The 13,463-nt window shown below is 45.5% G+C and overlaps 1 protein-coding gene across 3 annotated transcripts in view; it reads right to left on the bottom strand.

Annotated features, from left to right (window-relative positions):
- LRIG2 (leucine rich repeats and immunoglobulin like domains 2) overlaps positions 1-13,463 on the bottom strand; it is a 123,368-nt gene that overhangs the window by 24,937 nt on the left and 84,968 nt on the right. For 2 of the 3 annotated variants that reach the window (XM_059928104.1, XM_059928095.1), the window contains exons 19-20: positions 7,519-7,673; positions 5,518-5,643 (exon numbers count right to left, since the gene is read on the bottom strand). The exons of the other annotated variant lie outside the window; for it this stretch is intronic. In XM_059928104.1, coding sequence (XP_059784087.1) covers positions 7,669-7,673 — 5 coding nt within the window. In that variant the 3' untranslated portion in view covers positions 5,518-5,643; positions 7,519-7,668. The remainder of the gene's footprint in view (positions 1-5,517; positions 5,644-7,518; positions 7,674-13,463) is intronic. 3 annotated transcript variants of the gene reach the window in all.

Here is a 13,463-nt window from a genome sequence, read left to right as displayed (position 1 = left end):
GCAAGGGAGGATCCTCCCCTAGAGCCTTCAGAGACGACACAGCCCTGCCAACACCTGGGCTTTGGACTTACAGCCTCCAGAACTGAGAGGATAAATTTCTGTTGTTTTAAGTCACCGAGTTTGCGATACTTTGTTACAGCAGCCCTAGGAAACTTATACACAATCTACTCCTGGCCCGGCTGCTGACTGCCTCAGCCAGCTTGCCTCTCTCTGCTGAGCTTCTTGATAGACTTGGTCACCCTTGCTCCTTTCACTTTCTGAGAGGTCTTATACAGGGAAATCCCAACTTGCTAGAAGGTTTTTACAAAGTGGGAAGTCAGACTAAGAAGACAACCTCATCACATCTCAAGTCTTGCAGATGATTTTTGAAACATCTCAGTCCAACTTCTTGCCTAAGTGGAGGTGAGTAAGCACAGTAAGATGGCTCATTGACAAGGGAGGATGTCGCTCTGCTTCGGGGGTCATCACTCTAAATTCAAGTCTCCCTGGTTGGCATCACAGATACAGAGAGAATAAGACGTTGGCATAAAATTGTACTGACCCCAGCACTTATTCTGGAAACTAAATTTTTATTTTCACATTCCTGACTAGCTCTTGGTCTCTTCTAAAAGCTGAACGTATAACAACAACAAAATTAGAAAAAGTTAGATTGAGAGTTCAAGCTAGGTGAGTTTCTAGTAACCAAGATCCTATAATATTCTGTTGTAGCTGTGGGAAGGGATATTGAACTTGAGGTCAGAAGACTCGGACTTGAATTCCAGCTCTGCTCATCCTCACAACAGCCTGGCAAGGTAAGTATAATTATCCCCCAATTACACATGGCAGGATGGACTGAGGCTGCCCCCATCCCCGCTCCAAAGAGACACACTCAAGAACCAAAAATGCGTCTTCTGCTTCGTCTTTGTTTTGCTGAGTGGGGCTCACCTGCTGAGGGTAGAGACGAACTGCTCCCGACAACAGAGAGAGTTTTTAAAAGTTATAGAGGTGAAAAGAAGAGAGCAAGAAAATGATTGGCAGGGAAGAGGAATTTGGGAGGATGGATGGAAAAGAAAGGTGTCTGATGGAGAATTTGATTGTGTCCCTTATGTAGTGTGTGATCTGTGTCTTTTTCCCTATATCTCCCAATAGATTTCTAACTAATGTGTTACGGAGTTGAATCTGGTTTGGGATGTGGGCATCTGATGAGGAACGAAGACCACCCATGAGAATCCAATCATCCCAGGGCTACAAGGGAGCTAAAGTTCAGAGAACTTGAGCACCTTGCTCAGGGTTACACAGCCTTAGGTTCTGAAGTCAGATCTCTCTGACCTCACACCTATGTTCTCTCCTGTAACATATGGCTTATCCTCATGGTGAACTTGCCAAACTATTTCAGACCCAAGAGGTAGTACAGGTTGAAAATTTAAATATTCCAAAATTATCTGTGTAAATGTCCTGAACAACAAACAATAATGGCCTATTGATTGTAGCTTTCATATGGCTAGAGCTTTGCAGTTTCGAGAAACGGCCTCTGCTTATTGAGCGTTTACTCAGTGCCAAATCCTTTCCTGCGCATTTTATGATCTAACCTTCCGAGCAGGTCTGAGAGGTAGACATTTTTATCCCTATTTTACAAATGAGGAAATATTAAAGAGTGACTAGTCCAGGTCACTGTTGGAAAGCAGCAGCCTAATGCCTAAACACCAAATATCATGTAATTTACTTTCTCAGTAGGTAATACATGCACATAGTACAATGTTTACCAAGGAGAAGGCCAACAGTGAAAAGTTAGAGCCTGTCTCTCCACCATCCCCCAGAGGCCCTGTTCCCTTCCCTGCCACCCTCACACATCCTGCAAAGACATCCTCGGTATTTACACATATGACCACCAGTGCCTCCCTCAGGGGAAAAGAACGTTTGAAGTTAACCCAAGGAAACAGTGCCTTCCCTCGGCCCTCTCTAAGCTTCAGTTTAAACCTCTGGAGCTCAATACCCAGGCGGAGCGTGTTTCCATGTTTTCCTGGGGGCTGGCGAGGGATACTGAACAGAGCACGTGGTCTGGAATCTGATAGGACTAAGTTCAAGTTCATGCCGAGAGCAGGGGACTTGACCTCTCTAAGCCGTTTCCACACCTGAAAACAGAAGCAAACATCCCTACCTCCAAGGGCTGCTGTGAGGATAATATAAGAGAATAAAGGTAAAACATCAGGCATATCTGGCATCCTTCCTCCCTCCCTCCCTGCCCTCCTGAACAAGAGCCTACAGTTTTTCTGATGCATCTTTAAGAATACAGAGAAAGGGAAAAGCAAACTCTCCAAATCTACACACAGTTTAGTGATCAGCTTTGACCTAATTCTACTTCAAAGCATTTCCTTCTCTTTCCTAACCTCCCATTACCTCCCACCCAGCTGCCAAGTATAGAGAATACATGAAAACTTGGGCCAAATGGGGACCTGGAATGTTAAAGCCTTTGAGAAAACAGCTGTTTGTTTGTGCATTTATTACCATGTTTTTGCCCCTGTCTCATTTGATCACAAGAGCCTGTAGGGAAGAATAATAATCCGCGGCGCTTAGACTAGTCTACACAGGGATCTTCCAGCCTTGATTTCACTCGGCAACAGCTCTGTGAAAGAGGCAAAACTGTGGCTCAGAGATTAAATGCTTTGGCTAAGAGGAGCAAGGCAGAAATGGGGCTAGAACCCAGGTCTTCACTGATTTCCTTGCCTTTTGCTGTCTCTAGTAGTTTTTTGTGTGTAATCGCTACTGCATCCATTAGGATGCATGTGGCTGCAAGCAACAGAAAATCCAAGCCACACTTGCTCATGTAGCTGGAAATGAAGAGGTTGGATGGCTTCAGAAGCAGACGAGAACAATGGCTCTGTGCTCGTTCTGTTCCTCTCTTATTTCTTCCCTCCTGCGTGTACTGGCTTCATTTTCAGTCTGGCTTCCCTCATGCCAAAATGATTTATTGCACTCCAAACACCACACCAACACATCACAATGTCCAGAGGAAAAGAGAGTCTCTTCTTGTGTCTGTCTTATGCATGAGGAAGAGAGTTTTCCTAAGAAGTCCCAACAAACAATGCTGTTGTGCCTCATTTTCTCAAACTGGAGCCAACCTTGTGGCAGAATCTGTCATACTTGTTACCACTGTGGCTCTTTTGAACACTCATCCTTTATTAGGACAAGTTTAAAATGTTTAGTCCCACCTCCCCAAGGTGGAAGCCAGATTTTGCTCTCCTGACACAGACACAAGACTTTTACTCCAGCTAGTGATGCGAGAAGAAAAGTACAGAGCCTGCTTCTCCTCCCTCCTCTCTCCCTCCTGCAGTGCAGGCATCAGTGGTTGCAGTAAAGTTGAGCTCCTGGCATAGAAGCAGCTGGGGTACAGTCTGCAGCGCCCGCATCCAGAGCTTGGTGGTGGCAGCAGTTTTCTTGTAGCTCTGCACTGTGGAGTGGTTTGGGCCAGCTTGGCCTGGAGCCTGGATCTCCAGCTCTCCTTATGATCTTGTGAGCCACCCACCCATTGTCCTTTTAATAAATTTGTAAAGTGCTGAATCACCCAGAGTCAGCTTCTGTTATTGCAGCTAAGAACCTGACTGATCCACACACCCGTTCCTGAGCACGTGGCTGGGGCTGGACCCGTGCTCTCTGCTGACCAGCACATGCCTGAGTTCCTGAACCAATAATGGTGGTGAGAGGGTTGGGATCGCCCTACACCAATTAAGACCAGCTCCGAAGTTCAGGGTGAGATCAGTTTCGCAGGAAGCACAGGAGGACGTGTTCGAAACCTATGTAAAAATTGGGATTTGTGAGAGAGGGAATGGATGCTTCATGGGCAGCCAACAATCTACCAAGCGCTGCCGTGAGAGGCTCTGCAGCTAAATATGTTCACCCTCACAACACTCCGTAAGGCAGGCGTTATCCCCATTTTAGGGACATGGAAACAGACATGGAGACATTAAGTACAGGATGATAGAATTTTGTTTGTTGGTTTTTGTTTTTTTGAAATTAATTCATAGACTTTTTTTTTTTGAGGAGTTTTAGGCTTACAGAAAAATTGAGAAGTACAGAGAATTCCCCTATACCTCCTCACCACCACCACCACCATCCCTGACTCAGTTTCCTCTATTATTATTAATATCTAGCATTAGTATGGTACAATTGTTACAACTGATGAACCAATATGGATACATTACTATCAACTAAAGTCCATACTTTACATTAAGGTTCACTCATATCGCATAGTCTGTGGGTTTTGATAAATGTGTAATGATGTATATTACCATTACAATATCATACAGAATAATTTCACTGCCCTAAAAATCCCCGTACTCCTCATACTCATCCCTCTCTCACTTCTCTGAACCCTTTGCAACCACTGATCTTTTTACTGTCTCCATAGTTTGGCCTTTTCCAGAATGTCACGTAGTTGGAATCATACAGCATGTTGCTTTGGCAGAATTAATAAGCTCAAGTTCAACCTAGGTCTATTGGACTCTAAAGTCATTTATACACTCATTTTTCTCACTCGCAGGTCTGTGGATCAGCTGTGGCTCTCCTGAGACCCACTGGGTTTGGCTCCAGCTGCAGGTTGTGTTCAGAATGGCTCCACAAACCTCCTCATTTTTCTTGGGCCAGTGGCTACTCGGGGGCCACCCAGGTTCTCAGGGTGGATGGAGGAGTGCATGGGACCAAGTAAATTGCACAAGCACATTTAAGCTTTTGCTGGCCTCATGTCCACTAACAGTTCATTGGCCAAAGCAAATCACATGGCTGTGCCCAACATCAGCGGAGCAGGGACATATTCTTCACCTACTCTGTAACAGGTACTGCAAAGTTAAATGGCAAAGGACATGTATGTATAGTAACTGTAACAGGAAAGAGTAAAGAATTGGGAGTAATAATTCAATCTATATGATGTGGGATTCTTTTTTTCTCAACTACTTTTTGCCCATATTCATTCATGATTTCAATAGGTGTTTATTGAGCATCTACTATGTGCCAGGCACTGTTCTAGGCAGTGAGGCTACTGTGGGGAGAAAGGCAGATTTGGTCCCTTGTTCTCGTGGAGCTTACAGCCTAGTGAATTCCTCCAGTGTGTATATATATTCCTTTCAGTGTCTTCAAAATCTTGCCAGAAGAAGCCAGCAAGGGAGGACAGAAGAATGGAGGAAAAGTCGAGATGGGGGGAAATGGAGAGGCAGATCAGTCTGGGGCCCAAACAGAGGCCATCCTACAGCTGAGCCTCTCTCACCTGCTCTCCTTACCTACTCCTACCTCTGTATTTCATTCTGCCTGCCTTTCTTGTCCCAGGTTTGCTAGGTTCTGCTACTCCAGGAGGCCTGGCCTTTCCCCCTTATAATCTATCCACGTTGTAGTAGATGTTTGTCTTTTGGGGGATGTCCATCATTCCCTCCAACTTCAACTTCATACCGTTTCCTTAATTTCCCTTTGGCAGGCTACAGTGGTGTGCAGGCCTGAGCACTTCCATGGCGTGGCCCTGCCTGAGGCTCAATTGCCTGGCCACTGACCTACCTGTGGCTCTTGTCCCATTTTCCAGGCCCAGCCCTTCAGCCTCTCCCCTTGTGGATTCTGGAAGCCTCCACTATCTTGCTGATAATTTCTTCTTTGTTCAAGAGGGCCAGGGCCAACTTCTGTTGTCTGCAATCAAGAACCCCAATCATAGCATATGACCAGACAATTCCACTTCTAGGTATATATCCAAGAAAAATGATATATCCATGCAAAACTTGTACACCCATGTTCTTAGCAGCATTCATCATGATAGCCAAAAGTGGAAACAACTCAAATGTCCATGAACTGATAAATGAGTAACTGAAATGTAGTATATCCATACCATGGAATATTACTCAGCCTTACAAAGCAGTGAAGTGCTGATACATGCTACAACACGGATGAACTTTGAAAACATACACTATGGGAAAGAAGCCAGCACAAAAGACCACATAGTATATGATTTCATTTATGTAAAATGTCCAGAACAGGTAAACCTATAGAGATAGAAAGTAGATTAGTTGTTGCCAGGGGCTTGAGGGGGAGGGTGATTACCAATGGATATGGTGCTGATATTGGTGGTGATAAATGTTCTAACATTGAGTGTGCTGTTGGTTGTACAATGCTGTGAATATACTAAAACCCACTGAATTGCACAGTTTAAAAGGGTGAATTTTATGGTATGGGAGTTATATCTCAATAAAGCTGTTATTTAAAAGCCAAAGAGCCCTAATCAAAATGCCTTCTGGTGCAGGGAGCTCAAGGGGGGAAGGTGGCCTGGGATACTAAGAAGAACACCATGCTGGGCTCTGGAGGATTCAATTCTAACCCCAGGTCTGCTTCTTGCCAACCTTAAACTTCACCCTTTTGGGCCTCAGTGTTTTCAGCACTAACATGAAGAGGCTTATGAGACCAATGTTTTCCATACTCCAGTCATTTGTGAGCCGCCTTCATGACTTTTGTTGTATCGTTGTGCCAACTGAACAATTATCTACCTAGTTCTTTAAATTAATGCATTTATTTAAACCTAGCATCATTCGAAACAAAAATATTCATAAAATCATGCATTTGTTATGCTGGTTGTATTTCCCAAAACACATTAAAATCAACACTAGATAGTAAAGTTAGAAATGTTCACTCCCCCTGTCACTGTCTGACTTCTACCATTTGGGAATCCTGGACTAGGGTCTTCAAGGGTGGTCTACAAACTAGCCCATTGGGTAGAGGACCAGGCCTTGCCTTTGTTCCTCCCTCAACTAGAGTGGACTTTTAATTATTGCCTCTTAGGACGTGACCTTGTCCTGTGGTCGCACCTCACTCTGGTTGCAGGGATTTTCAGTCATAGAAAACGAGGGCTGTCCCAAGGCTGACTCCATGTAGTAACTCAAGGGGCATTTCCTGGAATTCTGGGGATGGTTATTGTTATTCTAATTTCACAGAGGGGGAGATTGTCTCAGAAACATTAACTAACAGACCAGGAGAGGAAGAGACAGGATTCAAAACCAGATCTTTTCAAAATTCTTTTAACTATATCATAATAGACCATGTACTCTTTTAACTACAGCATAATAGACCATAGGGCCAGATATTTTGGGGTGGACATAACTTGAAATGAATCTGGCCATACACATAACCGCCACCTTTGCCTATGGGTGGGAACCACATAGAGGAATGGGACACTAATGCGGCTTCTGAGATGAAAATTGTATCCATTGAATTTCTACCATTTCTATATATCAGTAATAAACAGTAACAAACTCCCCTGTACTTCCTCATTACACACATCCCACTAATATTTACTAGTTCAAAATCTCTATTCCCCACTAGTCAGGGACCACGTCTTTCTTATTCATTGCTGTGTCCGCAACACTTGGCCCAGTATTTGGCACAAAGTAGTCCCCTAATGAGTTTCCGTTTAATTCACCAGCCCCTCACGGCAAAGGTCCTCTAGCCCAGGTGTGCGTGGTTGGGAGGTAGAATGAGGTGGGCTGAGACAAGCCCGCAGGCAAGAGCAGGACTCACCATGCCCACGCTGTCCAGGCACCTGCGCAGCAGGCAGGAGGAGGCTGGTAAGCCCTTCAGTCGTGTTCCATACAGGGATCACGTGTATCCTGCATCCTCTGCCATGGAGCAGACTGCCGCCGCCACCCAGATCGATCTGTGGAGGTGGTTTCAATCTGTCCAGATCAGAGAGCAGAGCAGAGCAGTGATGCATTTATTCCACCCAAAAAAATAACTGTTGACAGCCAGCCCCATGCAAAGCCCCGTGCCAGGCACCGTGGAGGAGACAAATGTAACTCAGGCTCGCACTGACTCCCATGCCAGGCCCCTGAGTACACAGATCCACCAGCCCAGGTCCGCCAATTCCTTGTGCAGTGTTCTTTCCACAACAGCACTGCCTTCCAAAAGTGATGCCCGAGCTGCCAGGGTTAGGAGCATTCTTCCTGCTGTGTCCTCTGGAAGGATGCAACTGAGACTTCCCCACGAGGGACCTGCAGTGAGCTAGTGTGAGGGTTCAAGGGAAACAGGACTCATCCCACCCCAGGAAGCTTCCAGTGGTGGCTGGGTCAGTATCTAGATGAGATGGAGCAGGTAAGAAGGACCTGCTCTCAGAGGGTTGGATGGGGTAAGATGTGGAGTTAGTGTCTGGGGGCCAGGAGCAGAGGGAGAAGCAGGTATGTGGGGCATGTGAAGCACTCTCTTTGGGGCTTCAGTGACCTGGGGCTTTCTGGCTGGTTCCTGTCAGGGGAGGGGGCACTCCTCCCTAAGGTAACAAACCCACAAGCTCCTTCCGCAGCCTCTGCCCCTCTTGGGACCAGCAATGACAATGGACCTAAAGCCTTGTGCTTTCTGCTTCTGGCAGTCAGCACTCTTTTCTCATGAGGTTTCTACACTTTAGGCTCCCCCAGAGCCAGGGTGTGCTCTCAGGATGCCTGTGCTCCCCTCCGTGGGATGGGCCACTGTGGATACAGCAGCCCACCCCACTGTGAGGCATTTCAGTTGCGCAGGCAGATCAAAGATGGAGAACCAGGTAAAAGAGCTTTCGGGAATCCTAAAGAGATACTATAATGGGTGGTCTACACGGGGTCTCTCAAACTTGGCACTATTGACATCTGAGCCAGATCATTCTTTGCCCTGTGCAGTGCAGAATGTTCAGCAGCTTCCCCGGCCTCTATTTACTATGTAGTAGTGAGCAGTTCCCCAGTTGTGACAACCAAAAATGTTTCCAATCATTTCCTATGTCCCCTGTGGGGTGAAATAACCCCTTGATTAAGAACCACTGCTGTATAGTCTTCAAGGTTTTAGGTTTGAATCCTGGCTCTATCATTTGCTAGCTGTGTGAGCACTGCAGGTTGTTTAATCCAGGCCTCAGTTTTCTTATCTGTAAAATGGGGATAATAATAATACCTACCTCATAATGTTGTTATGAAATAAGTTAACATGTGTAAAGAACAGTGTCCAGCACATAATAACCACTCAATCAGTGCTATTGCTCTTATCGCCAGAAACCAAATGCAGATAAAGTGGAATGTCAAAAAGACTGCTCCATAAACACTCACTGTGGTACAAAAATAAGAAATTTAATTCATTCATTCATTTTCTGCCCTGCTTATTTCTGGTAAACTATTTGAGGCAGTTTAAAATAAAAGCACACACACTACTGAGCAATTTAAAGAAAAGTTTTTTTACAACACAAGGTTAATTTTAATATTTAAAGAAATTATACAGATCATAAGTAAGCACTAATATCACTTAGATTAATGAGGGCAGGACATAAAGCACAAAAGTTTATAGAAGAAAATAACATGAAAAAAAGTTCAACAAAGATATGAAAATTAAATAGCAACCAAAAATAACCTATTAAAAATGTCAGATTAACGGATAAGAGGCAATGAAACTGATACTTTCATATCTTGTGGTTAGAAACATGGCAAATTAAAATTGATTGAGATTAATAACCATGAAAACTAGAGAGGGGAAGTTAATTTCAACAAGAACTCAAAATCAGATGCAGTGTTCACTTAAACAACAAATAGAAACCCGAGCTTCCTAGCAGCCACTGCAAAAATAAAAACACAGCCAAGAGAACTCACCACCAGGACCTGCAAGGTCCACCTAGATTTATTTAAATGAACATAGTCGACCATTCAACCATCTTTGTTTTCCCAACTTCCAAATGAGATAAACTTTGTTCACTAAGCCCAAGAGGAACTTTCATCAAGTGAGTCCTAACACAAGGGCCTTGAGTCACAGAGTTAGACAATGTTTCAACAGCAGTTCTGAAGCCATGTATCAGCTGCAAATAAAGCTCATCTAAGGCACCACACACAAATCTACACCTCTGCTCTGGCCCCTCCTCCTGCACGGATGAATGAATTCCCTGGATACGCCTGCCCATCTAAGCACAAGTTGGGGCTGTCAGGAGAAGCGGCCTCTCCCCACTGCCTGCCCGCCTGACGGGCAGGCCCCTTCCAGGCTGACTGGCAGGGCTGGTGGCCAGGGCATGCTGCCAGCTGCTTAAACACTCCTGATGGCTTGGCTCTCTGATTGCAGCCCCTCAGTAAAGGGAGGCCCATAGCAGAGCCTGGCACTGAGGACAACGCTGTAGCCAAATTCCCCCAGCACTGTGCTGAATGGCTCGCTGGGGGCAAGGAGGCAGGGGAAGGGGCCAGTTCTGAGTGTGGAATAAAAGAAGTAGGGGCTAGGAGCACCCCAAGGCAAAGGAAAACAGTCACCTAAACAGGACATAATGAAAGCAGCTCCTTGGGACCACCCTGGTGGCACAGTGGTTAAGAATTTCCCTGCCAATGCAGGGGACACAGGTTCAATCCCTGCTCCAGGAATATCCCACATTCCGTGGAGCAACTAAGCCTGTGCTCCACAGTTACTAGAGCCTGCAAGCCACAACTACTGAAGCCCACATGCCCTAGAGCCCACGCGCTGCAACTACTGAGCCCACACACCGCAACTACTGAAGCCTGCGTGCTCTAGGGCCCGCGTGCCACAACTACTGAGCCCGCATGCTGCAACTACTGAAGCCCACACGCCTAGAGCCCGTGCCCCACAACAAGAGAAGCCACTGCAATGAGAAGCCCGCGCACCGCAACGAAGAGTAGCCCTGCGGCTCACCGCAAGTAGACAAAGCCCATGCACAGCAACGAAGACCCAATGCAGCCAAAAAAAAGAAAAAAGAAAGCAGTTTCTTGCCCTCTTAACCTCACTATGCCTCAGTTTCCTCTTTTGTAAAATAGGGATAATATTGACCCATGTGGTTATTGTGAGGATTAAAAGAGTTCTACATACAAAGTGCTTAGAACAATGCCTGGCACACAGTAAATGTTAGCTACTATTATTGTTATTATTTTTGCCCTCAGCACTCTTCTGTGTATATCCTAGACTCAAGCAACACATCTCCTGGAGGGTCTCACAGTGCAGGGAGGTGATAGGAAAAGGTTTCTGAACTTTGAATCACAGTGTAACCCTCAGCCTAGAGACTAGCAATGGGACCAAGTACTAGTTCACACTACACAGGAGGAGCCTTAAGCATGGAGTACTAGTCTAGCCCTGCCACTAACTGGGGCCTTGGTGCAGAGGCCTGGGGCCTTGGGCATATCCTTGCTCCAATCTGGGCCTCAGTTTACTCACCTACAAAATGAAGAGAAGGGACTAAATAATTCCTAACTTTGACTATGCATCCAAATCACTTCAGGACATCATAAAATGCAGATTCCCAGATTTTGGCAATTGAATCCAAGTCTGGAAAGGGAGACTGAGAATCTGCATTTTAATGAGCTCCTTGGAGAATCTTGATGTTCAGTCAGGTTGGAAAGCCACTGACAAGCTAAGCTCTAAGGCCCTCTCCAATATTCATGTGCTAAATTAAAATCATAGACTCATGGAGAAAAAGGAGCTTGCAGTGATCATGCACCTTAGGGGCCCAGGGCAGATGGCCGCGTGCCTGTGAGAGAGCTCCGGAAGAATAATGCTAATGCCCTTGATGCTCTCCCAGGGTTTAATCAACCCTAGAGGTGAAAAGTTATACTTTCTGTCTAATCAGACACTCTATCTCAGCAATCTACCTCCAACCCTGAGGGCTTTGTTCTCAGAGTTGTAGAGCAGGGCTATTTGGTGCCCTTCAGCACAACCTTCATGACCTTGAGTGCTGCTTGAAGTCAGCCTGGTTCCAACAATACTACTGGTGAGATGGCTTTTGATTTTGGCCCTTTCTTTCTATTCCCACTGCTGCTGCCCTAGTTTAGGCTGTTAATACCTCTTGCTTGGACCATATAACAGCTTCCCAGCTAATCTTCTGCCCTTCCATCTCTCCTCTCTTCAATCTCTCCTTCATGGCATCAACATTTTCCTAACCCCAAATCTGATTGCATTACGTCTCCAACCTACAATCCTCCATGCCTACCCATCAAACCCTAACTCCTCAGCCTGTCATTCAAGGCCTTTCAGCACCAAAACCAACCCACATTTTTGCTTTTATAGCTTATTGCATTTCTCTTCCATAACCCCCTCTGGCCAAGAGCCATCCTGGGCTACAATTGACTTTTTTGAATATTTTTGACAGAGGGTTTCCCAAACTTGAACACTGTGGAACATCCTCTCCCCACCACTGTCTGTTTTTCATGGCAAAATACTGATAACATCTCATGGATACTAAGTGATTCACGGAAGTCAGCTTGGGAAACACTATGATCTTCCACCTGCTTATCAATGACTTGACTCTATTCTGGGGTCTGCCCAGGTCTTGAACTCCAACTCAGAACAACCACCTAAGGTTGTCATGCCTGCTCTCTCTCCATCTGGCTGTTTTTGAATACTGTCAAGGTCCTACAGCGACGTGGAACTAGAACACTAGTCTATCACCACCCTTATTCCTTCTTCGCCTTCCTTCTTGAGCTGGTACCACATTTTCCCCCAACGTTGAATTTCTCAAGGTCCATCTTGATTTCCTTACATGAGCGTGGGTGGCCATTCAAACATTTTTGTTTTCCCAGCTTCCAAATAAACAGCCTCCTCTTCTCATTAGCAAGTTTAGCAGGTAAATATCTACCCCTCTGGGGGCTACTCCCCTTTCCCACATCTACGACAGACACTGTTGACTGATCACAGCACTTGCTCCTAAGCCCCAGATGTGATGATGTAGATTCAGAATCCTTCTCAACACTGTTCCCCAGGCAGGTATTATCCATCAGTCAAAGTTGGCATGCCAGTTGAGACAGTCCTACTTACCATCAATGACCTAGTTGATTAAATAGCTAATGTGTTTACTAGAAAAGCTCTGTTGAGTTTCAATTTCAACTCTCTATGGAAACTTAAACCAGTCTCTAGTTACAGCCTATCTATTCCAAGTCTTTTAGGCTGGAGGATCTGGGCTGTGGGAGAGGCTCTATTAGAAGTCTAATTTGGCATAAGAATTAGAATAAGATTGCCAAGGTCAGAAGGGCTTCAACCAGGAACTGTCCTGGATCTTTGTCCACCTCCTGTCTCTTTCTCCTGCCAAAACCCAAAGAAGTGGCTGGTGAGCTGGCTAGGCTCTAGCCATAAAGAAGAGCACCTGAGCAGCTACAAGACAAATGACAAACTACCCCTAGAAAGATGAATCTCTGGGGCAAAGAGCAATTGGAGATGCCTTTGATGTCCCTCAGCAGCGGCAAGGTTTTCAACTTGGCCTGAACAAATGGAACCATCATCATTGGAAACACTGATATCTTCAGTCAGGTAGCAGGCTGCTCCGGTTTCTTCTCTCTCCTCCGCCCCCTCCTCCTCCTCCAAGCTGATCACATTTCCTTGGTGATTTTCATGCTTAGTCAGTAGGTCTTAGGGCACAAGTCTCAATTCCATAGGGACCTTGTCCGTATAAACTACTCTGTACTAATGTTATCCTCTGTACGGTATACCCCTTCCTTTCCTCCTGCCATAAGCGCTGATTAAACACCTACTATGTGCTATGTGGT

Source organism: Balaenoptera ricei, chromosome 1 (genome assembly GCF_028023285.1).
Source record: "Balaenoptera ricei isolate mBalRic1 chromosome 1, mBalRic1.hap2, whole genome shotgun sequence".
In the NCBI taxonomy this organism is placed as follows: Eukaryota; Metazoa; Chordata; class Mammalia; order Artiodactyla; family Balaenopteridae; genus Balaenoptera; species Balaenoptera ricei.
Note: the sequence above shows the minus strand (reverse complement) of the source record. Positions and strands in the feature narration are given on the sequence as shown.